This window comes from Diadema setosum, chromosome 2 (assembly GCF_964275005.1).
Source record: "Diadema setosum chromosome 2, eeDiaSeto1, whole genome shotgun sequence".
NCBI classification, from domain to species: Eukaryota; Metazoa; Echinodermata; class Echinoidea; order Diadematoida; family Diadematidae; genus Diadema; species Diadema setosum.
Window position 1 is genome coordinate 6,343,917 of NC_092686.1, and position 26,247 is coordinate 6,370,163.

The 26,247-nt window shown below is 37.4% G+C and overlaps 1 protein-coding gene across 1 annotated transcript in view; it reads right to left on the reverse strand.

Annotated features, from left to right (window-relative positions):
* The window catches only part of LOC140237973 (ankyrin repeat, SAM and basic leucine zipper domain-containing protein 1-like), an 81,388-nt gene extending 57,603 nt beyond the window's left edge, over positions 1-23,785 (reverse strand). Inside the window, exons 1-3 of the mRNA XM_072317906.1 lie at positions 23,696-23,785; positions 16,651-16,816; positions 304-432 (exon numbers count right to left, since the gene is read on the reverse strand). Of these exons, the coding sequence (XP_072174007.1) occupies positions 304-432; positions 16,651-16,816; positions 23,696-23,785 (385 nt within the window). The remainder of the gene's footprint in view (positions 1-303; positions 433-16,650; positions 16,817-23,695) is intronic.
* Between the last annotated feature and the right edge of the window lie 2,462 nt (positions 23,786-26,247).

Consider the following 26,247-nt stretch of genomic DNA (forward strand, 5'->3'; position numbering starts at 1 on the left):
AAACAGAAAACACTTACTTTAGCTTCTTTTTCATAGAACTCTACCATATATTCTACCATACATAACATCAATTTTCCCCCTCGATCTTTTGGGGGTGGTGTATGTAATCATTGATTTCAAGCAAAAACAAAACAAAAGAAAAAACCCCAACAAAAACAAACAACCAAACAAACAACAAAGCAATTGTATTGTATTTTACATACAGCAAATGACACTATGATCTGTTCAATATTTCCTTCCTGGAACATTCGAACCCCAAACCCATGGATACGCACTGTGTGGTGTGATTTGTATGATACTCACAAGATGCCCTGTTGAAGTTTGGGTCTGCTCCTTTCTCGAGGAGGTAGCGGACCACGGCGGGCTGGCCGCAGCTAGCTGCGTACATGAGAGCCGTCCATCCTGCCTTCAGCATGCAGTCAACTGCCATGCCTGTGAGAAGGGAAATATGAGGCAACACAAAAGGTTAGAGCTATTTCCATTACCACGGAGACCAAATGCAGACGTGGGAAAGAGAAGCGTAAAACTATCATGGCAACCTTTGTGCATGGTAGAGATATGACCATAGCTGTGTAAATCATCTCTATCACACTTGCTTGAGCTCTCAGTTTGCTTGACGTTGTCATTTTGGAACTTAGCACACAACTGTCATCTTGCGCACTTGAAGACAAGACTGTAACTTGCTTGATTTGGGTCAGATTTCTGCTTTCTTGAAAGCATGCTCAGTTTGTCCGATGTTGATGCGTGGCTTGCTAATCTAAAAGATGTGCGCAACAAATCTCAAGATCCGAGTTGTGAATCTAATCATTCTAATCAAATCTAATGTTCGAGTCTCTAGCTCCAACCATGCTGATCAATTTGAGGGGGGGGGGGGATACCAGTGTACTCTGTACAATACAAATGAGGGGCCCATTCTATATTTCTAGGGGGCCTTTCTGAGAAGCAAAAAAAAAAAATAATAATAATAATTAATTGGACAATCAATGTAAAAGTTATGAATTTTACAGTTTTGGTGTTGAAACAACTGGATGAAGAGACTACTGGAGGTTACGATGTCATGTGTGGACAACAATGTAAAGAAAATGTAAAGGGAATTCCACAAAAATTAACTTTTCTTGACCAACCGCTTTCAGAAAGCAGGGGGAATAATTGCTACTCTTAACATAAATAACTATTTGATTTTCTTCAAACTTTCACTGATGTGTTCTAATAATGTTGCTACTTTCACCCAATCCACATTTCTCTTTGGGTTTGGGTTTCCTGTAAGGGTGGGATTTCACGGAGCACGCGAACGATTTGCGAAGGACGCGAATAGCAAAATCCAGCATTCGTATTTTAGTCTGCAAAAGATCGCCAAACGAACGTGAGGGTTCGGAAGCGTCGTCAATTGTTCGCGAATGTCGTTTTTACTTCGGCGAGAATTTCAAAAAAGTTTGAAATTTTTTGCGAACCTTTTCCGCACACTTGGTCGTGATTTGCTCGTGAATTGTTCTCGAAAGTGTCTTTAAAGCCTCGTCATATGCGCAAGACCTTCGCAAGACACGCGCGATGTTCGCAAAATGTTCGTGAAACCCCAAACAGACTCCGAAACTTTGGAGAATGTCTCGCGTATGTTACGCGAAATCTGCGAAGTTTTTCCGATCATTTTACGACGTAATCGCAAACTGTTCGCGTACCTTTTGAGATATTCTTGCGAACGTTTAGCGCACGTTTGGGGGATGTATGACCTATACGTTTTCTACAAATAAAAATCGTAACATACATCTAAACATCAAACAATTATTAACAACTATAGTAACAAAAGAAATTAAAGACTAGCAAGGAGAAATAAATGTTTGATATACCAAAAAAAAATCGTAGAATACACTTAAAATTGATCTAAAGTATGTAAAATTTCATTTGAACTATAGATATTATGTGCTGGAGGAACTGCAAAAAAAAAAAAAAATCAAAGGCTTTACTAGTGGAGATATGTCCTAGGAAAAAAAAAATGTAGGCAAGCACACGATAGAGAAATGAGAGAAAAAGAAAGGAGAAATAGAGGAAAGAAAAAAATTCAACTCAAGACAGCTTCCACCTCTCCTTGGGTACATTTTCTCCCATGATTATTGAAAATTTTTCGTTGTTCGCATTTCCGTCGCGTGTTCTTCGTGTACAATACGTAACATGTTGTACCTTAGCAATGATACACACGACATTCGCACATACGTCGTGGAAACTTCGCACAAATTGCGCAAGAATAGTTTTCGGCTTCATTGAAGCTTCAGTGCTGTCTTTGTTGGATGAGAAGGCTAACTACAGTTTGTGATGTATACATAGAGCAATATAAAGAAAAAATAAAGAGAATTCTACAAATTTCTTTGATTTGTTACTGAAGTACAACATCAAGGGTAATATTATTTCCTTGCCTTCTGAAAATGGCAAGTGAAGTCAAGTTCTCTTTTATTATAAGCAAGGAAAGTGAAAACAGTGAAGAGAGTTTTTCCCATCAATGTGACAAAACAAACGTGAAAAAGTGTGAAAATTGTATATTTTTAGCATGATCCCTTTGAATCAATTCAAAGTCAAAATCTTACATAGAACAAAAGACACCCTACAGGGAAGTCTGTAGTTATACAAAACTTACTACTCTGGAGCAAAACTGCAAGTGGACAGTTGTTTTGTCCGATAAACATATCAGACAGTAAGGGGAAACTACCATGGTACTTGCAACCAGAGAAGCATGTTTATATCCAAACTGAAATCTGGTGAGCTACTAATCACTTTTCTCTATGCAATACAAGTGTTAAAAAAACCCCCCAGAGGTACCGGTACTTTCATTTCAATTCATCTAGTCAGTGGAGATGCTTTGTATTGTATAATAATGTTACAAACTTTTCTGGGAGAGCATATATCCTGTGTAAGGAAAACCTACCACTTGAGCTACAATAATAAGATTGAGCAGATAGATGCAAACTGGAGAACAGCATGGGTATTACAGTAGCTCTTGTGCTGCATACTGTAAAACCACAAATTTTCATGCGCATTTAAAACTTTGGTGAATTTTGCAAGGAGCTATTAAGTTTTTATCTACACAATGCACTGAATGCCAGTACAATGTATTGTACACAGTAAAACGTCGGTTGAGAATGATAAGGGCGTTAAGTTGTCACAAAACCCATAGTGTTCAAGATAACTTAACGCCCTTCTCATTCTCAACAGACGAAAAGTACTAGTATGCGTACTACATGTAGTAGCGCTCATTCGCCCCCCCCCCCCTCCTTTTTTACTATGCATGTTTAGCAGTTCATATTCAGTTTTGTTGTCTTTTATATCATCCAGAAGTGTGTGTTCAGCAAATTTCTATATCATTAGTCCAGGTATATACAACGTACAGTGTACAATGTTTGCAATTTTTCCATGGCTGGCAATTCACACAAGTTTCATGCCCCTCCCCCCCCCCCCCAAAAAAAAAAAAATGGTTACTGGCTCCAATTAGTGAAAGTATCATGCTGCACATGTTTCTGGTTTTACAGTAACCCAGGCACTTTTTAAAGGACCTTCATTAACATAAGGATTGAGAGAATGTAGCAATATTAGAAGAACACATAATTGAAAGTTTGAGGAAAATCGGACAATCCGTTCAAAAGTTATGAATTTTTGAAGTTTTTGTGCAGTTACTGCTGGATGAGAAGACTACTGTAGTGCATGATGTCACATGGGTTCAACAATATAAGGAAAATATAAAGAGAATTTCACAAAGTTTCATCTTTTGAAAAAAGCACACGTTCCCTCGAATCGTTACTGACATACAAGTGTATGTTATGGGTAATATAATTCCCATTGCCTTTAGAAAGAGGCGAGTCAAGTGCTCTTTTATTATGCGACAAAAGTGAAAATATGTTAAATTTTCTTATATTTTCTTTATACTGTTGTACTCATATGACATCACGAGCCTTAGTAGTCTCCTCATCCAGCGGTTCCAACACAAAAATTCTAAAAATTCATAATTTTTGCATTGATTGTCCAATTTTCCTCCAACTTTCACTGATGTGTTCTACTAATATTGCTGCATTCTCTCAATCCTTATGTTTATGAGGGTGAACTTGTCCTTTAATATATGAGTTGAATTAAAGGTACAGTTTACCATTGAGAGCAGTGATTTTAAAAATGTAAGAGTTATCATATTTAATGACTGTATGTGTAGGTCAGTGATCACAAAACATCCTACCATATAAAAATTTTGCAATAAAACCTAAAACATTTAAAAGGAGATATCAATATTTTTTTCACTAAACCATAACTGTAGAAGGTTTAATCTAGAAACAATTTTATTATAAGTATTGTTCACTTTTTGTATATTCAACGATAGCACTAAAGCTGGGTTTTTGTTTCATCTGCAAATGGTAAATAATGCCTTTGAGTGCTTAAATAAGATTCAATGGTAAATTCCTGGGCAAACTTTGCACCTTATCATTTGACTGGTACCTCTTATACCCCGTTTAGAGTCCCCCTGTCAAGGTGGACCTCGGGAGGACACCAGGAGGACATGCCAGATGAAACCAAGCTTTTGGGTTGCAACTGATTGACAAATTGCCCTACATCGACGTAAATGAGCACTGAATTGATCAGTGTTTTAGTAGTAGCCATGATAAAAAATCATGGGTGTACATACTCGAGTGATTATGCCATAAATACATCATTTTGAAGAAAATAGAATGAGAATTTTAAATACTAACAAAATTTCCTTTGTATGAAATTCTAATATTAACAACATTTTCTTGCCAAACATAAAATTCCATACTGAAAAATACTATCACTTTGAAAAAAAGAATAAGAATTGTCCAATTTACTGACAAATTTTTCAAATTTTCTACCTTATTTCATAGATTAGTAACTTACAAAACCACTACAGCAATTTCTGGTATTTATCTCTCTTCACTGCTAAGATTCACAATTCTGAATCATGTCTGCACTGTCTGCGTCGTCCCATATGATAATTTGCTTTGGTACTTTGTGCAAAAACCCATTTGACATCATTTGTAGCTGGAAAAATTAACTTTCATGATATAACTCACATTTCTGCATAACTACAATAATTGCCCATGAAATATTGCCAGCGAAAACAACAACAACAACTGAACTAGGTACAGTTGAGCAGTTTATGGGTTAAATGCTTCAATAATGTCATTAGTTAAAGTGAACTTCAATATGGATTGGTTTCCCTTTAAAGAACAAGTTCACCTTCATAGACATGTGTGTTGAGTGAATGCAGCAATATTAGTAGAACACATCAATGAGAGTTTGAGGAAAATCGGACAACCCGTTCAAAAGTTATAAACTTTTGAAGTTTCTGCTCAGTCAAGGCTGGATGAGAAGACTACTATAGCTTGTGATGTCATATGAGTACAACTACATTGCTGTATATAAAGAAAGTATAAAGAAAATTCAAGATATTCTCACTTTTCTCACATAATAAAAGAACACTCAACTTCTCTCTTTCAGAAGTCAGAGGGAATAATATTACCCCTAACATAAGTTGGTAACAAGTCAAGGAAATGTGCACTTTATTAAAAAAGTCAAGTTTTGTGAAATTCTCTTTTTATTTTCCTTATATCGTTGTACGCATGTGACATCACACACTGTAGTAGTCTTCTCCTCCAGCAGTGATTGCACAGATATTTTAAAAATTCATAACTTTTGAACGGATTGTCGGATTTTCCCCAAACTTTCACTGACGTGCTCTACTAACATTGTTGCCTTCACTCAATCCACATACGAAGGTGAACTTGTCCTTTAATGAGACATCCAGTGCCAAGGGGAGAATTGTGACTCACGGCTTGGGTTTTCCCTGAAAAATAAGCTGTGATAAAATTCCAGGATGTTTCCCCAACAGGTGGATCTCATTTGTTGCTTTGTGCACACATATACGCTGTATGTATCCATATAATCACACCCACGTTTAACCCACTGAGGACGAGTCCCAAGTAAACTCAGGCAAGCTTCTATGGGAAATGCATGTTGTAGCAAAATCAAACCGTCCTCAAAGGGTTTAAAGCTGAGGTTTTTACTCTGCCTTGCAAGACATACCAAGTGCTGCAGAATTATTTTCTAGGGTCCCTACAAGGTGGTAGAGTTGAGAAAGAGAATCAAAGTTTGGGCAGCTCCGTCTTGTTTCCCCACATGAATGAGAAATTTCCCTCCATATTCCTGCTATTTACAAAACAAATACATCCAGAGAACACTGAAACTTTTAGAGCAGGACAAGTTTCATTTAGATGTGACACAGAATAAGAAAGTTGCAGCATTTTAAAGCCAGACATTCTTGGACAAAAGAGTGGTATCAGTTGCAAGCACCATGAATCCAACAATGGCTGCAGTGCCTTTGCCTGAAATTCTCCACCTGCGACATGGCAATTGCCACAGCACTGATTTAATCAGATGCGGAGAGTCTTGTACCAAGCACCCTCTAAACCGCCACTTCTTGGCAGCTTCAAAAACGTCAACCCCTATTTCCTAAACAAGAAAAAAATTGGGACATGAGGAGGGCATGGCGCTGGAAATTTCTCCAATGAAAGGCAACAACTGCACAAATATGATGCTTATCCTCCACTTACTTGGAGCAACATAATGTCCTACTAAAAACACATTATTTGGATGAGTCTTGTGGAATTCAGGGAGGACATGATGAAAAAAATTATTGTCTAAAAGGGCAATGTAAAATAAACGAGTTCTGTACATATAGCTGCTTTGAACATGATACAGTTGTAGGATACATAATATCTGCATGGGGAGTGTTACTTGACGAAGATTAATTTCTTCATCTTTCTTCTTGTGTTTCTATTTTTATTTTTTATTTTTTGGTGGAAAAATGTACAGAAAAGTAGTTCCAAAAGTTTGTTCATCACTGCATCCATGTACTGGATTGTCTACTCCTGTATTCTTACACATGGCTTTAATAGATCGACTGTTTAGCTACATGTTTTTGAGGCTTAAAAGAGGTTTCTATTTTGGTGATCATTGTAATAAATGTAGTAATTCTTGACTTGCCAATAGCAGCCACTTCACGGATTTGTGTGTGCTGACCTGCAGTGTCTTGTATCTCTTGCCAAGCCTGTATACTTTTCAATTTAATACCAGCATAGTCTCGGTTAGGTATGTACATGAATGTACTTTTGAAAAACACACTGCTGTGTTAAAAGATTACTAGTGCAAAAACCCCCTCATAAATGAGGATTTGAGAAACAAAACAAAATTTTAAAAACTTGCTGAATACTGTCCATGTCAATAAAATTCAGGCACATAAGTGGACATATTGGACTATGGCATGGTTAGAGCTTTCCCTCTGCATTTACACATATATCCGGAATCAAAGGTTTTTGAAAATAGAATTTTGCAATGGCATACTAAAACTGTTGTGTGTGGACAAACACAAAAACTTGTTTGAAATGACTTTCGCGATAAGCATCTCAATGTGAAAATCATCCAGTTTGATTTTTTTTTGTTTTTTTTTTTTACTTTCACAATAGTTTGCCCTGTGGTGTGTGTGTGTGTGTGTGTGTGTGTGTTTGTGTGAATGACAAGCAAGGAGAAAAGTGATTTCCTTTTTTTTTTCCCCTACTGCAATGCAACTCACAACACACACACAAAAGTAAGAAAGACAGCATGAACCAATGTGAACACGTGTATAACATGCATGAATGATGGAAGTTGTGGCTCATTCTATCTAATTTTCCAAATTAATCACCTTGATGATATCCTACACCACAATTTCCTACTTTCAATATGATAGGATGCTCCAATTTCTGAAAATTCATACATTTCCCCTGGGGCTTAAACGACATAATTTCCAACTATTGCAAAATTACACCAATTATATCTGCTGACCTTCAAAGGCTTTATGCTGATAGGACTTTCCAGCATTTAAGTGTTGGCCCACACTTTTAATATAGAGCTCTACTTTAAAAACTGCGGACAAAATCTGCTACATAAATCTGGAAACTTTTGCACACTTGTACAGTAATGGCAGCACAAAAGTACAATACAAATCTGCATATTGTTTGTAAGAGTGTCCTTGTAAAGTGATAGATAATACCTCCCCCCCCCCCCTTTCCACTGGTATCTCACAGTCGGCCAATTCACAGGCATGCATAAAGTATGTTTGTCTTATCAGACAAGAGCATGAAACTTGCACAAAATTTCTTCTTTTACAAACTATGGTGATCCCATCATACATGTACAATGTATTTCAGTATTGAACTGCCTCAAAATATTTAAACTGCAGTCTGCTATGGCAGTAATGTCTTCAGGAATGGAAGGGTTAAATAGGAAAAACTTAATGCACGTCTCTGAAGGTCCATAATCTACAAATGAGACAACCTGTACTTGAACTTGATGGGGTATTAAAAGAATAATAAAGTTTTGGTTGAGATGAGGATTTAAGTTTTAACTTTATGCGAGATAATTAAAAGCCACTTATGAAATATTACAGAGCATACAATTCTAAGAGGAATTAAAGTTTATTTGATGCAAATCGGTTTTGCAATAGCTGAGATATTCTAATACAGAGCAAAACAAAATGGTCCTAATAAAAGTGGGTCCCATCCTAATATCAGAACAACTTTGTTTTACTTTGTTTTTTGATATCTCAGCCATTTCAAACCAATTTTCATCAATGACAAACTTTAATTCCTCTTAGAATTGTATGCTCTATAATATTTCATTAGTGGGCTTTAATTATCTCGCATAAAGTTATTCTTACTCTTACTCTTATAGAATTGTATGCTCTTTAATATGTCAAATACGTGTTTTTTAATCATCTCGCAAAAAGTTAAAAACTTGAATCACCATCTCAACCTAAACTGCACAATCCCTTTAAAATCAATGCACGTAAGAGAGCATCTTGTATATTAGAGCGTTACCATAAATGGAAATATGATTCATCACGGACTGGTCACTATCCGTACAACCTGTACGAACAGTCTTCAACTGACCCCAGAGGTTTGCAACATGTAGAGACACTGCAAATTAACCTTTTACAACTTTCTAGCATCCACTGCAGCCTCAAAACAGGATGCATTATGTAACGGCACGCTCGTTATCTGGATGTGGAAATTTAACTGTTTAATAGTCGGAACAGGGCTATTCCTTCGTCGCCACACTGCCATGCAATATCTTCTTTCGTGATACAACTGTCCTAGAAGTGCGCGGAAGTTGCTAGGCAAATGCACTTATCACAGCAGCAATTTACTTTCTTTCACAAACAAGAAAAAGATCTTAAAGAATGTGTCAGGCACTGCCCAGGTGACAGTTCCAACATAAAACAGAAGCTTTATTTTTTCCAAGTATTTGTGGTAAAACAGTACATTTTGGGGTTTTTTCAGTGGAAAAAAAAAAGGAGACATGATCAAACTCATTTACGCAAAAATTGTTGTTGTAAAACAAGCTTTAACTGTTCTACGGTACATTTTATACCTCTCTCAATGTATTAAAATATACTTGTAGATAAGAATTTCATTTTGAATAAACTATTCTGTTCAAATTTAGTGGCATTCCTTCCTTGATGTGGGCTTATTGATACAATGCTAAATATGTCACACAAACTATGCTGCAGAAGTACATTCAATATGAACATCAAGTGGAATTAGCTTCCTGCAAACACATTTATCATATTTAATTCCCTGTTCGTGGTGAGTTACTGCTGCAAAGTGCTATCATTATATAAAACATAAAATGTTAAATCCATGTATGTGTGAACAGGACTAATATCAATTGCATGATGTATGCATGATAAGAGGTGTATCAGTCCAAACTGTACAATCCTCCCCTAAATTCATCAGCTTCTTTGTCTTGCACTATCAATAGCAGTAGTACTGATGCTTGGTTTGATATCTCACATGAGTGGTTCCAAGTTACACGGTTTTTACACATAATCACTGATCTCCACCGATAACCATCTTTCTCTTTTGAATAACAAAAAACAAAATCTGCCAACAAGCATATATCCAAATATTTTGGAGGCATTGGAATGCTTTTACTATTAAAAAGCCATTGAAAAAAAAAATCAAACCGTCCTCAATGGGATAATGGCTTCTTTGGACTCAATTGCTGCAACAAAATAAAAAAAAAAACATGGCTGATCACACTAAAGCTATTATTATAGCTATGCATAAATTGCATGTTCTGAAGAATGTAGACTGAATTTAACCCCCCCCCCCCCACACACACACACACACACAAAAGTCTGGGTAAATTGTATGAATCGCTTTCTCGTCTTCTTTAAAAAAAAAAAAAATAAGAAGAAGAAGAAGAAGAAGAAGAAGAAGAAGAAGAAAACAGTCATAAAGAGTCATCTACAATAAAGTATGGGTACAATGCTGTATGTACAGTTTACTGTACAAACATTTTAGACCAATGTTAAACAATGTCAACAATCTTTAACGTTAAACCAACATGCTCTGGAAATCTTCTGAACATTGGCATTAATGATGTACATATACAAAAGAAGTAGGTCTACATTGTACATATATCAAACAGTACTGCATTTACAGGTAACAAGCCCAATGTGGAACAGTGGTCTGATATAAACTTACTACATCAACACCTACTAGCACTTGAGTCAGTTTCATAATCCAGGCATGTACTATCAAGTATTAAATCAAGAGTACACGAATACAGCACAGCCTTACATGTACTTCAAGGAGCTTCCTTGTAAAACACAGTGTTCGAGGCTGCATTCATCCACTATTTTGTATTTTATACCCAAAGTATGGAATCATGTTTCAATACGTGTTTTGGAAGGCATACAATTGCTTGAAAGGTATTTCTCGGGATGCATCATTTAAATCTAAAAATCAGGATACATAATAAGAAAGTGGTTGTCACTGTGAAGCTGCTTTGTGTCCTTTGACCCAGGAAGTAGAAGTTGACTATTAAAGGCATGCAATATTTACAAACATGTTCCAAAAAGGCTTTGCTGGCATAACTTCTACACAGGAACGTATTCCAGTACCAAATCATCCTTCTTTATCTGTGGGTCTTTCAAAATCGGCATTTCTGATCATGAATGCAATCACTGTTCTTAGCCAGAAAATGTCTCAAGCACATTTGGAATGGCACTATTGTAAGTACGGCCTATTACCTCAGAGAAATTTTCAAAAGGTCTGCTTTTCGTAGCCGGCTGGAGTCTGGCCTGATGTCTCTTTGTGGACCGTTAACATACAAAAGAGCCAGCTGAGGCTGGCCTTGGGTCAACTTTCTTACATGTAACAGGGGTCTTGGTTTATGGACATCTTGATTGTAACAGAATAATCATCAATACTTGTAGCACGCTGAATTGCTTTAATAGCAACTTTATCCTGCTGAATCTCATTACATAGCTCAGTAAAGTTTAGATAATATGCATTATTGGTACACCACTAAATAAACAGTGCCTTTTTTTAAACCTGAGGAATTTTAAACAGACGAAAAGGACCATTCACTCTGGTAATGAACAATTTGAACATCGAAGAAAAACTTCATGTTGCAATGGTGTGATATGTTGGTCCACGTACTGTGCTTAATGTACATGTAGACTACAGATGACTCCTTTAATCTCACATCAATTTAGTGGTGGCGACTGTATCATGTCAATGTTTTACGCACTGGAGTACGCTTTTAATAGAAAGTTTGAAGAGGCACAGAAGGGGGTGGGAAGTGAATGGAAATTGGTGCCCAACTGTGAAACAGACCCTCTTCCAATCATTGCACCACAACAATTTATTGACTTTGAGAAGCTAAAAATTTGACACCTACCAAATTTAACTCACTGGGAAGGAGTGAGAAAGGGCAGTGCCAAGTTAAAATTACCAAACAAGCCACAAAAAAAAAAACAAACACACACACACACACACAAGAAAGAAAGAAAGCGCTGAAATAAACTTCAAAACTTATGTTGAAGGGATGGTACAGTATTGGTGGAGATGGGAATTGGGCTTTTAACTTTTTGCGAGATATCAAGAAAACACTTATGATATAGTACAGAACATACCATTTTAAGAGGAATTCAAAGTTTAGTTGATGAAAATCCGGTTTGGAATGACTGAAACATCAAAAAACAAAGTAAAACAAAGCGATCGTAATAAAGTGTGGGTCCCACACTTTATTAGAATTGCTCTTTTTTGGATATCTCAGCCATTTCAAAACCAATTTTCATCAAATAAACGTTGAATTCCTCATAGAATTACATGCTCTTTCATATTTCATAAGAGGTTTCTCATTATCTCACCAAAAAAATGTTAAAAACCTGAAATTAGGTCTCAACCAAAACTGTATGATCCCTTTAAACAGCTACACCTGCTGACTAAAATTACCTTACTGGCATGCACAAACTACTGTACTATAAAAGCAGGAAATGTTGAGTACTACATGTTGGCACATTATGTAAATTTAGTCAAAGTAGGATTTTGAATTCTGTTTCTTTTAATTTATTCCAATTTTTTCCTGTTCTTGGTCATCATGAGGGTAGAGGTAAAACAGCACCAGATTACAACCTCACAGCAACTTCCGAGCTTCTAATTATGCATGACATGAATAAGAAGTCACCAAAATTGACAAACAACGACAACAACAAAAACAATGTCACATGCCAATTATGTTGTTCACTTCACAGAGCTCAGCTGAAGCATCGTAAATATTTCTTTCCGGTTGTGAAATCAAAACCTGGTTTCAATTATGTAAAGGTCCTAAACGTCATTTCGAGGGTTCAAACTAGCCTGACTTCAAGTCTATGGGGCATTTTTCATAGGGTTTGCTATATCCCAACCCAACAATCAACTCTCCTTTTTCCAAATAGGGCAACTGAACTCATAACTTGTTTATTTCATAGGACAGGGCAAACAAAACATTGTACGGTCTGATATTGTCAGAAATGGTCATGAACTCATTTTTGGCTTCCAAAGGTGTAGGGCTAGTTGACAACTATATGTATTCAAGAATTTTGGATTGTTATGAAACACGAGGAAACCTCATTCATTATATGATGCATATAAAAATAAGATCTAGGACTACACATCACATACAATATCCCACAGCACACACTCTTCTGTCATAGTTCATGGGTGCTTGTGTACCACAGGCTTGAGATGTATACTAGATGCCATTTGATATATACACGACTGCTACAGAGGGAGATGGTAAAACTATTTGCACTGAGGTGATTTCTCAACAGTGCTATGTCCCGACACGAAGTCAAGGGACATGGCACTGTTGAGAAATTGGGTTTGTTATTCGGAATACATGTAACAAACCTTATCATATTTTCGGATTAATGAACCTTTGGAATAACGAATCTTCGGAATAGTAAAATGCTCGAGAGGTAAAACAAATTTCGACTGCTTTCTTTCGGGCCATGGTAAAACTATTTGCCCTCGGTGATTTCTCGGTTACAGCTCGTTATTCCGAAGGTTCCTTAATCCAAAACACACAAATTCCCTATAAATTTATACCTAGAGGTTTGTTAATCCAAAAATGAAAAAGGATTCGTTAATCATTTGTGAGGTTGTTCCAAAGGTTTGTTATTCTGAAGGTTCATTAATCTGAAAATGAAATAGGGTTCGCTATTCCGAAGGCTCGTTTATCCGAAAATGAAATGGGGTTCGTTATTCCAAAGGTCTGTTAATCCGAAAATGAAATAGGGTTCGTTGTTCCAAAGGTTCGTTGATCCGAAGTGAAATAGGGTCCGTAACGAATCTTCAGAATAACGAGCTTGGTGTCATTTTCGGATTAACAAACCTTCGGAATTAATAAACCTTATCACATTTTTGGATTAACGAACCTTCGGAATAACGAATCTTCGGAATAACTAACCTTCGGACTAAAGAATCTTCGGAATAATGAACCTTCGTAATAACGAGCTGTAACCGAGAAATCACCGAGGGCAAATAGTTTTACCATGGCCCGAAAGAAAGCAGTCGATATTTGTTTTATAACCCTCTCGAGCGTTTTACTAGAGTGATGGAAATGTGCAGGCTTATCGTTAAATCTAGGCCATGGCAGTGCAGCAGCAGTGCGTGCAGCGCGTAGCGAACTACACCGCTGCGCTGTATGTATAGGCCACCGTGTATCAAACCGTTGTTGATTCCTACGCACGAGCTACACTACAGCGTGCAGAACTCCAAAAGATCGAGGAGGTCCAGGACTAGAAGTAGGCCTAAAGCGGCTTCATTACCCAGATTATCATCAAAATCGGTTTAGTTAAAAAATAATTCCTAAACCGTGCCTGATATGTTGTACTTCTGCTGCAATTTATGAAATTCCTCCATTACTTGAAGCTGTCACTTTGTCAATTTGAGCTGAACTGCATTGATTACACTACACACACACACTATCGCACCACAGATTTCTGTAATGCCGTCGGCACCGCGCTAGCTACATTGTAGCTAGCTACCAATGTCGCTAGCTAATATCGCTACTACGTGCACTGCCTATGATCACACGATCACGAGCAGATCGTGGATTCCCAAAAGTACTATATCACGCTAGCTAGTAAGTCATTGCACCGCATCCAGCTCGTAGCTAGCTAGTAAAACTACACCATTTTTGTGCTCTTTACAATCATAAGGCAAGAAACTTTACATGAGGGATATAACAGATCCTATCCACTTGAGACAAACTGTATTGCGAATTTCCATTGAAAATCATTGGTTGAATGGAGAGATTTACAAACTGTATCAAACTTTGAAGATGTATGATGCAAATGGCTTTTCAATAGGTTCTACTTCATCACTTTGGTGCTCTCTCATGGCATGGGCACTAATCGTTTTAGTACTAATTGTGGTTATGAAATAAGATTCGGACCAAAAAGCATTTATACAGAAGACTGTTAACCTAGTTGTATAAATCTCAGACTATGCACTTCATTAAACTCATTAAAGGAAATGACAGCCCAAAAACCAATGTGGATTGAGCAAAAGCAGCAATATTATTATTTTTTTTTCAAATCAATGAAAGATTGAGAAAAATTGGGCAAGTGATTCAAAAGTTCTTAAATTTTAAAGTTTCAGTGCTGTTACTGCTGGATAGAAGCCTACTACAATTTAGGTCATCATTTTTGAGAACAATTTTCAAGAAATTATACAAGGAGAATTCCACAAAATCGAATTTTAATGAAAAGTATACATTGGACTGATGTGTTACAATGTTAAAGGGTAATACTATTCCTCGTGTTTTTTTAAGAGGTATTAAAACATTGAGTGCTCTTTCAATATGCTAGACAAGTGAAAATATGTTGAATTTTCTTCATTTTTTCCTTACTAAGTTTGAGCTTTGGATAATTCTCCTGAAAAATCATGAGCCTTGATTTACAATTTTCTCTGTTCCCAATGTGTCAAATAGACATTGGATCATCGAAGCAAAAAATGACAATTCACACACATTGTACGTGTACATCACCGCTCTCATACTGAATGTAATTTCACTTTCTACGGGTCATCTTATTAGGATTAGGAAATTAGAAAACACCTTACATGGTCCGGATTACGAAATTAGAAAACATCTTACATGGTCACTTCGAACACCACAATCCCTAGAAAGTCTAATTCACATTTAAAAGGCACTTTGGCTCTTTTTGAAGATCAACTGATTTTTTTTTTTTTTTTTTCAGCAGCAGGTAATTATTGTGCCTGGGAGTTATGACCTACATTGTACATGTACGTGTTTCAAGATGCAGTTATATCACAGCAGCCATCACCAACATTGCTCTTCACACATTGGGGGTAATGCAAACACAGAATCCAGAACATTCATTATTTCAAGCTGATGTAGCTGATTTCTTCTGCTAAGAACATCATCAATGTTCAGCGGATTTAATGACCTAGATGCTTCTTTCATATTCCTTGTAATTTGGGGTCCTTGATTCATCACTATCCCATGTGACTCTGGCTGCATTTATCATCTTTCCCCTGTTTCAAACGGCTTTCGAAAGCCATTTCCAAAGCCCTTAGAAATGGCTTCCAAAATAGTTGCATTTATCAACTCATTGCAAACACGAAAACTGTCCTTGTCACTGCGCAGCTGCATTGCGCATTTTGGTTCGTAACCGCAATACAAAGCCGTTTCAAAAGAGCTTTGCGTTTATCTCGCTTCAAAGGTCTTCTAGAAACAGGTTTCGGAAAACCTGTTTCGGAAAACCTGTTTCGGAAACCTGTTTCGGAAAGCACAAATTTGTGGTTTTCAAAAAGGCTTTCCAACCCCGTAATCAAAACAGCTTTGCGTTTATCATCTCATAAAAATTCCCTGAAAACCATTTGGAAAACCTGTTTCTGCAAAGAAGAAGAGTTGATAAACACGCACCCTCTGTGAATTTGTCTTCAACTTTCAAATTATTAGGTCTGCCACAAAACACAAAATAAATCCACATTGTTGCCATTTCTAACTACTACCAATACCAACAACACGTATGCACCCACAGAAGTATTTTATGAAGTGATGACACTATATCTACAAGAATACTAGGGTATCTCTGAAGTGACCGTGAACCGCAACTTTAATTTTCTGCTGTACTTTACTTATACTTCAAACAAGCTTCAGATGTGATACTGTAAAAAATTGACAATCTACAAAAGAACAAACGAGAATCTCCATTATTCAAAACGACATTGGTTAAAAATGAGACAGCACTCGTGACATGCTCACCTTTCGCGATGAAATCCTGCACTTCTTCGAGGTTTCCGCGAGAGGCAGCCGTCTTGAAGTCATCCATGGCTAGTGGGGAACCTTGTTGGTCTCTTTGCAGCTTGGAGGGTGTGGCCATCCCGAAGCCCCAAGTGCTACCATTTGTGGGGGCATGGTTGCCATTACCCTGGACACAAAATATTGAAATAGAAGAGAGGGGGGGTGAGGGTGCAAGTGAGTATATCCCCCTGTTTAGACACTAGCCAAAACTCCACGATGAAACTATGTACATAGTATATTTATCATATAGCCGTAAGACTGCTGAGATGCTAATCTCAACCGTTCTGGAAAATGTTGTATGGATATATGTGTAGTTTCTCACTGCGCATACTACTATGGTCATGAGTGACAGGTACCCGCATAGGGTCACCTTTCATGCGCATTCCCATTAAGCCCCGCCCAGTTATACCATTCTATGGTCGCCATACGTTCAGATGCATAATGGACATGATGGAATGCTGATTTGTTATCAAGTTTTAGTTCTAAACGATATTCTGACTGTCGTTTTGCTATACATTGTTTTGTTAAATGTTGTTTTTATAGTCCGCATTCAGACGTATAAATTCCTCGTACCGGTATATCTATACCATCTATACCATTCTAATATCTTTTTTTTTGCATCTGAACACCCTGCGAGAGACACAGTGCTCTCTGAAAGAACAATTTTGCAACTTCTCCATCAATCACCCAAAATACTTGTTTGTCTGAAGTTACAGATAATGTGGGAGATAGATTTCTGATTTTTTTTTTCATGCAGTATGTGCTTTTGCTGTCATCAGCACTATAGCTTATAAATAAAGCTACTCTTCTATTCAATGACTGTACTAACAAAATTGTCACAATCTGAGCATGCAGACTGTGGGAAGTTGATTGTCTTGAGTGCTTTTGAAATATTCACTTAGGCTTATCTGGATCTGCCCATTCCAAAAGCCAAAACATGGCAGTTAGTCGCTTTACACCATGATTACTGAGTGAACTCTTTTGTTGAGGTGACAATAGGAAGTTGGCATGCAGCCGTGGAGTCCACTTTAGAAGACTGTTCATGAACAGAAAGATAAACAATCCGCAACACATTATGGGCAGTCTGGTAGATCCTGAAAGTAGTAACCTCTTGCTGACCTTTTTCTTTTGATTTCACAATGAACAATTAAAGGTGTTGTCTGACAATGATTCAAGCTTCATAAATCTGAGCTGCATTGCTCTACATGTAGCCAGTATTTCTAATATTGGATTTAAAATAGAGCAACAAAACAAAGTTAGAAAATGATTGCTAAAGTCTTTCTGATTTAAAAAAAAAAAAATATATATATATATATATATACCACCAAATCTCTCCCATGAACAGAAGTGTTCCCTACAAAACATTTCTGAAATGGGTTTGCTTCCATGGTTGATATTCAGTCCGGGCTTTTCTTTTGGAAGCTCAATTAATTGAATAGCGCACATCTCTACAAAATTGTCTGTTTATGTGGGCCTCTCTCTTCCAATAATAGATGATTCTGAACACATAGTTGCACATATAAATGTTTGAATATATTTTTGTTTAATATTTATTTTTCAGTTTGTGTATAACACAAAATGTGATATTAGAAATAAAATTTGATTTGAATTGAACTGAAGAAGACATCTTGATGGCAACAGTACCATAACTTTTACAAATATGGTGTACTATGTTTCCTTACAAGTTTCAACATCACTACACAGCTCAATCAGCACAGTTCAACTTTCATTGCAGGGCTCAACATTATCAGCAGTGGCCCGGGGCCATTAGAAATTGGTGTCAGGCCACTAAATTAATCTTTAGGTGGCCCGATAATTCAACTAAGATTCAAAATGGACTGTTACTTTTGCTTTTATTTTGAGGCACTACAAAACTTGTTCAGGCCAACAAAATTTCTGATTTTGAATCTCAGCTGCCCCAAAGTTGCAACGGATATTACACTATCTTTAAGTTCTGCACTGTATATGCAAACACGACCATTATCCACAAACTTTTAATGAAATCATGCATGAAGGGCACATTCTTTCCATTTTCGTTTTGTGAATACAACAGGTATATTTGATTCATCTGTTCCATCTGAGTGAATAATTCAGAGCTAGCAATCTGCTGTTGTTCACCGGTCTGAAATAAATGGGACTGTCTAACTGCCTGATGTTAAAAAAAGGATATAGGACGAAAATACTCCAGCTTCTTCCCTGGAAACGATCAGTGCAAAAAAAAAAAAAAAAAGGAAAGGAAAGAAGTGTATTATAATAAAAGAACATTGTATTCTTAATATTCTACACTATTCATAGCGGGTGATGTGAATATTCAAGATTATATAGAAAATGTTGGACGATATTACAGTTTATATCTGCATTTCTCACAGGAATTAATAAAAATGCCATGAAAACACATTGATCTTTCTCTCATTTTGAATACCTTACACTGGAGAAAGCTTAGGTAGAACTGGTTATAAATGTATATAAAGTAAAATCTGTAAAATCAAATCTGTACAATATATCTGAATGACTCACACAAAATGTAAATTTCAGAGAAAACATGAACTTTAAACATATAAATGCTACTAATTCAAAAATAAATTGTAAATTTAGCATTATGAAGCTTTAAAAAATTCTCCCCCCCCCCAAAAAAAAAAAAAAAAAAAAAAAAAAAATCTTACACTAGTTGTGATGCAACTGTCTCCTTCACAGAGTAGGCCCAACACTTGGATTTTGCCCGTTGTGAAATACATCCACATGAAAAAGAACCATTTCGAAGGGTTAACAAACAGGTCTGTAGAAATGTTTCCATTCAAACTCAAACCAGACAATAATGTGTTAAACCACACAAAAGGGGGTAAACTTTGATCAATCAAACCCCATAGAACGTGACAATGAATGCAATTGGGTGTGGAAAGGTTTTACTCTTTTGTTGTCTTTTGTTCGTTCATCCAACAATCACAACTGTACTTGACACACCCTACACACGTATTACCATTTAGATAATTCTCTCATCTGAATTGACTTTTTGAACAAGACCGCACATTTTGAATAGTTCAGCTGGGGTGTGGCACTGGCTGGATTTTTGTCAGGCTTATTGCGACAAAATAAACTGCTCATTTTTGTTTTTTCAGCAATGTCCATAACTTCTAAAGTACATGTAATGTTAAAAAAAAGAGTCTTTCTTACTCCCCTCCCCCCCCCCCCCAATGCTGTTGTCATTGTTAGATTTAGGTGTTTTGTTTTGATTCTGTTTTTGCTTAAATTGTTTTTTGCTCTAATCTATGATGCAAGATTGCAACACTTTTGATGGGGTTTGAGTAAGAATGAGGCATAGTGTTAATTGATCAATAGGGGGAACATTGAGAAATGTACCTAACCCAAAGCCAGGTATGTAAAAAACAAAAAACAAACAAACAAACAAACAAACTACCCCCCAACTACATTGTACATAATATTGTATTTGATAGGTTACTAAATTCCTGATCTAAGCTACCTACATTTTTGTATTGTGTTCATGGGCAATTGCAAGCCAGCGCAAGGCAATCCAGCATAGTTTCACATCACCTTGTATTAAAGGACAAGTTCACCTTCATAAACATGTGGATTGAGTGAATGCAGCAATATTTGTAGAACACATCAGTGAAAGTTTGGGGGAAATCGGACACTCCGTTCAAAAGTTATGAATTTTTAAAGTATCTGCACAGTCACTGCTGGATGAGAAGACTAGTAGAGTGGATGATGTCACATGAGTACAACGTTATAAGGAAAATATAAAGAGAATTTCACAAAATGTTCCCTTTTGAAAAAAAATGCACATTTCCTTGACTCGTCACTGACGTACATGTATGTCAAGGGTAATATTATTCCCCTTGCCTTCTGAAAGAGGGAAGTCAAGTGTTCTTTTATTATGCGAGAAAAGTGAAAATATCCTGAATTTTCCTTATACTTTCTTTATATAGTTGTACACACGTGACATCACAAGCTGTAGTAGTCTTCTCATCCAGCACTAAGCAGAAACTTCAAAAATTCATAACTTTTAAACGGATTGTCCAATTTTCCTCAAACTCTTGCTGATGTGTTCTATAATGTATTAATATTGCGGCATTTACTCAATCCACATGTCTACGAAGGTGAACTTGTCCTTTAAGATTTTCAAACATGTAAACAAACTCTAAATATTTCACAATCTGAAATATATGTAACTGAGGCTCTAAAGTTGTATAAAAGTTGGAACATTTGCTATCAATGATGACACTTTTACACATTTTGAAATAACTTTACAGTACTGCTGCGTACGTATAATGACAGCTGTGCTACAATGTATACCACGTATGTGTATTACTAAATCGTACCAAGAGTGCGGCCAACAACTTGAGTAGGTAGGCCTTACTTACAGCACGGGGGTTTAGTGATTCAAGTGATCATGTTATTTTGTAATGTGTTGGAGTGTCTTAAAATGACTTCTACCACACTTGGGAGACTCGTAGTAAGCAAGTATTTTAGGTTGTGAAATACTGAGAGTGAGATTGTGCATGTTTTATCATTCACAAGGTAGTGCAAAACTACAGTGTACACTAGCCTCCTTGCATGATAGTGGGTACGAGTACAAGCTAGTATTTTTATAACCTTTGAAACCAAACCAGGCTTATAATCAGTGTACAGTGAAAATTTTCCCTTCATGATGTATAATATCAGATGCTCTTAACAGCATGCTGCAACAAGGCCCACAGACAGTATCTCCTAAGGAAGTAGAAAGTTCAAGCATTCCACCTAGTAGTACTGCGCCTGGTTACATTCTTGCCTTTGTTGTATGATAGATGGTGAATAATTTCTAATGCAATGCGTTCATGACATCGTAATTGGTACAATGTAGGTCAATTCTGATCTTTTTGCAGCTGCCCAAAAGTAGTAAATACATATTTTTTTAAAATTTAAAAACAAATTGATGCTGCACCTAAAAGCAGCAAAAAGGATGCTGTCAGGAAGGTTACACACATTTTTTTTTTTAAGTTTTGTCAGCATTTTCAAAAATAAACAAATGATGTGGAGCCAAAATAGGAAGGATGCTTGTGGAAATGAGAAGATGCTTTTTTTTTCTGTTATGTTTTGGTTGTTTTTTTTTTTCTCTTGGCCTAATCCACACCCTGACCCTAATGACTCCAAAATCAAGTGAAGACCCCATTTTTTTCAACCTTCTCATGCCAATTTGTATGAGCAATTATTCCCCTCCTTGATTACATTTCAACTTCATATTCTATCCCATTTTCTTCTTCCACAAGAGCCGTTGTCATGACTTATCTTGCCATTACCCTCTCCAACAGCTCTCTCCCATAGCAATCCTTTCCCAGAATTCACTCACAACCTACCCCTTTGTCTTTCTCAGTTTTTATTCTTGTTTTCCTCTCTTTCTTTTACACTTTAGTCCAATCTCTTATCAACTTTCCTTCCTCCTTTATTTTCTCCTTTCCTCTTTTTGATTCTGCATTCCATTGTCCACACCACTCACCGACTTCCATTTGTCTCCCCTCGAGTCATGAGACATCTTTCAGAATTTACACCTTCTCTCTCGTCTCCATGACTTTAATACCACCCTTTCACTTTTTCCTCTCCCCCTCCGTCCTTTCTGTGTCATCTTTCTCCTCCTAAGGATTTCTGATCCCTTTACCCAATTTTCACTCTATTCTTCCTTACAACTCTCTCAGGCCACTATTCTCCCAGCTCCACCACTTTAACTTCAACTTCCGTCTCTGCACTGCCCCTCGATTGCTAACTATTTGCATTTCCTACGCTATGTTGCTTCCTTCCTACACTTTCTTTCTACACTCTTTTTTTGCCAAGAAATGGATCCCTGCAAGGACTACATACACATAGTGTTACTGCATAATACTGTGGAGTATGAAGGCTGGTCCGACTCGGGTATCCTTGTATTAGTTATTATCACTGATCTCTATATGTAAACATCACAGAGCCAAAGAATTTCAACTGGAGTCTACTGATAGCGATACCAATGAGTGTAAGCTTCGATGCACACATTCGCTGACCGGCGCTATTCGAAGTTTTTTTAATGTACCCTGGTACGCAGTGAATGAATTGAGCCACCCATCCCATCAGGGAGGTGAGATGAAAGTACACTTGTATGACTCGAGAACAATAAACGCAGTAGCAGCAGTAGAGCTAAGTTAGGCTATGCACGATACTATACTGTGTATGTACACAGCAGGCACGACGTACAGTTGTGTTGAGAGCTGATCGGCTAGCTGAGTGAAAACCCAAACATATCCTACAATGCACCGCGCATGTGAGTTTCCGGCCAAGCAACACATATCGCGCATGCGCCCTGCGATCTTATTTACGAGCTGGAACTGCCAAGCGGCAGTATTCTGTCTCTGATTTGGTGGAATGGTCGCCTGGGGAGCGCGGCACCGAGGATGGTTCAAAAGACGCTAATCCAGTGCCCACTCCTTTTCATCTCACCTCCCTGATCCCATGAACCCCAATGCTACTGACATAGGGCCTACTGATTATAACTCTAGTGCAGAAATTACACGTTACCGATGGCGATAGATTGCCCTTCTCCTTGAGATTACATTTGTAGTTGCAGCTTCTTCATTACTTATATTAACTTATTGCCATTCATGCCACAGGACGAAAAGATCATATTTAAATTGAAATGCATATCGTCACCATCAGTAAAGTTTAATCTGTGGTGTAAACATGGAGCCCCTGTCCTTGAGATTAGTTGCATTGCAGCAGCTTCAGCTCATGCAGCTCAGCCCATTATTACGGCCCCATCGCACGCGGCTGTCTACGGTAATAAAATTTACTACTGACGTTACGGGTACAGTACTCTTGTTGTTGTCCCCGGACTGAGTCGCCCCCAAGTGTGACTCTAACCGTTACTACTGTACTGATGGGACAGCTGTCGTGGAATGTAACTGATAGCCCTCGCCCTCCTATCGCTGTCCTACTAGATCGGCAAGCTTGAACTTCTTTTGAATCAAACTATAAAGACAATACCTACCTGTGACTTGGTCGAGAAGCCATCCATGAAAAAGATTTCGGAATCGCTACTGTCATATTCGTCCTCATATCCTGCGGGAATGTACGCCATGTTTCCAGGGACAGTCGCTTACAGTTACTGTAGCTCGGAACAGAACTAATGTAGTAAATTTAGCTCCCGTAGTGTCGTGCACAATGGCATCTATCAAGGAGGTGGTGGTACGTAAAGTTTTACGTACATTACAATCATAGCAGCCTAGCCTGCGTTAGCCTCTTTTTTTCCTTCACTGCGTCAACAACACACTTTTCGCACGTGGGGACACGTTTACACACTAAGCTTCTTGATCTTCTTTATCGCTGCTATTTTGTATTTGATTGTAGTATGGAGTAGTGTACATACTACACTACCTACGCGCCACAGTACGTGCCTGCTTGCTGCATGCAGCGAGCAGCTACCGAGAGGCCGAGAGACGCGGGGATTCGTGGGGCGGGGATCCGGGAGAGCCTGTGCAGTCCTCGAGCACTAGCGAGCAACAACATACAGGAAGCAAGCTGGCGCGCGACCACATTGATTGGGTCGATGCATGGATCCCCTCGAGGAGGTATGGCACGCTTATAATATTAATACAGTAAGCGTGCCATCGAGAGGTCGACACTTCACTTTTTTCTTTATACACCTGGGGGCATATTCATGAAGCATTTGTCCGACAAAGTTGTCGGACCAATTTGCTCTAAGCCAATCTTGTAACAGTCTGTCAGAAAAATATCCGACCAAAACGCTTTATGAAATGCCCCCTTGCAGTATGATTGCCCAGGGAGGCACCTCCCTGGATTGCCAATCGTCTCAGAGCAATTACCCCCGGCTAAATACTGGTTAGTGATAAACCCGGGTGATAAGGTTCGAGTAAGCTGTGAAAGGCTTGGGTTTGGGTAAGGTTTAGGGATAACAAACGTTAGAGTCTGGGTTTGGGTTAGGTTTATGGTTAACAAACATTAGAGTTTGGGTTAGGGTTAGGATTAGGCTCAGGATTAGGATTAGGGTCATGGGAAGAGTCCGGGGTAATTGCCCAGGGGTAATTTCTCTACACCCAGAAAGAAAAAAAAAAAACATATGTGAATCTGAAATATTTTGGTGACCCCAAAGAGAAAATACAAATGCAATGACGGTAAATAAATGAAATTGTAGCAATCTATTTTAGATCTTAGCTGAATGATTTGGCCACTGAAAAATATGTTTTGTGGCCCGACACTGACATACTATTATTTAGATAAATCATGCTTTCAGCTGCAATTCATCAACAGCATCAACTAATTTCCCTTATCAGTCATCATTGCCTGATTGGCACATTACATTATTTTGATGCCAAACACAATTTTTTCCTCATAAATGATATTTTTTTTTTGGTGTAAAAACAAATATGACTGCAGATTTATTTACACGTTTCATTAGGAAAAGGTAAAATGTCATGATTTCCATACATCAATCATGTCCAATGGAACCTTTACCATTGTCTATTGAACGAGCGTAATTTACATCACTGGAAACAAAATTGAAAGCGGGAGAAAAGATGTCTTTTGCAGTGCCTATTTTGAAAAACAAACAAACAACTGAACAACTTTGGAAAGTTTGCGTCATTAAAGGGATAATATAGTTTTGGTAGAGATGAGGGATTCATATTTTCATATTTTTTGTGAGATATAGTATAGAAACCACTTATTTTGTAATATTCAAGAACATGTCATTCTAAGAAGAATTTACAGTTTATTTGATGAAAATAGGTGTTGAAATGGCTGAGATATGTATAATAAAAAAGAGGTGGGTCCCACCTTTTATTAGGACCACTTTGTTTAATGCTGTTTTTGGATATCTCAGCCATTTCAAAACTGATCTTCATCAAATAAACTTTTAATTTCTCATAGAATTATATCGATGTTCTTTAATACTAATAATAATAATATTTCAAACAAGTGGTTTTCTAATTATCTCGCCAAAAGTTAAGACCTAAATCTCCATCTCAACCAAAACTATTTAAGTTCAAGTTGTTCAAGTTCAAGTTGATTTATTTCATTTCCAACAAACAAATAACTAGGAATACAATGAAATGTTCGCATATACAGATGTCAGGAAGTCAGTACAACAATGCGATGAACATAATAACATATAATAGAGACAAAGGTAAATTATCAACAGAGATACAAATAAATGTTATATATCATTATGGTAAAGGCAGAAACAAAATTTGCTGGAAATGGAGGGGACTGCTAAAAAGCAGAGCTTGTAGCATGCAGTCCCCTCATTAAACAAACTATTAAAAAAATCTAATTGCAAAAAAGAAAAGAAAGACAATTTACCATCCCTTTGACTCATAGAAAGCTGATGCTATCCAGGGCCCCATACAAGGGTGCAATCAGACATAGGGCTAAGTCAGAAAATCAAATGTAAGTTAGGTATCAGCCAATCAGACTTGAGTATTTAAAAACTTATGTTTGATATCCTGACTTATGTCTGATCCCAACCTTTGTGCAGCAGGGCCATGGGTCGGTATTCTATTCGATACGCAAACGCACAGCACT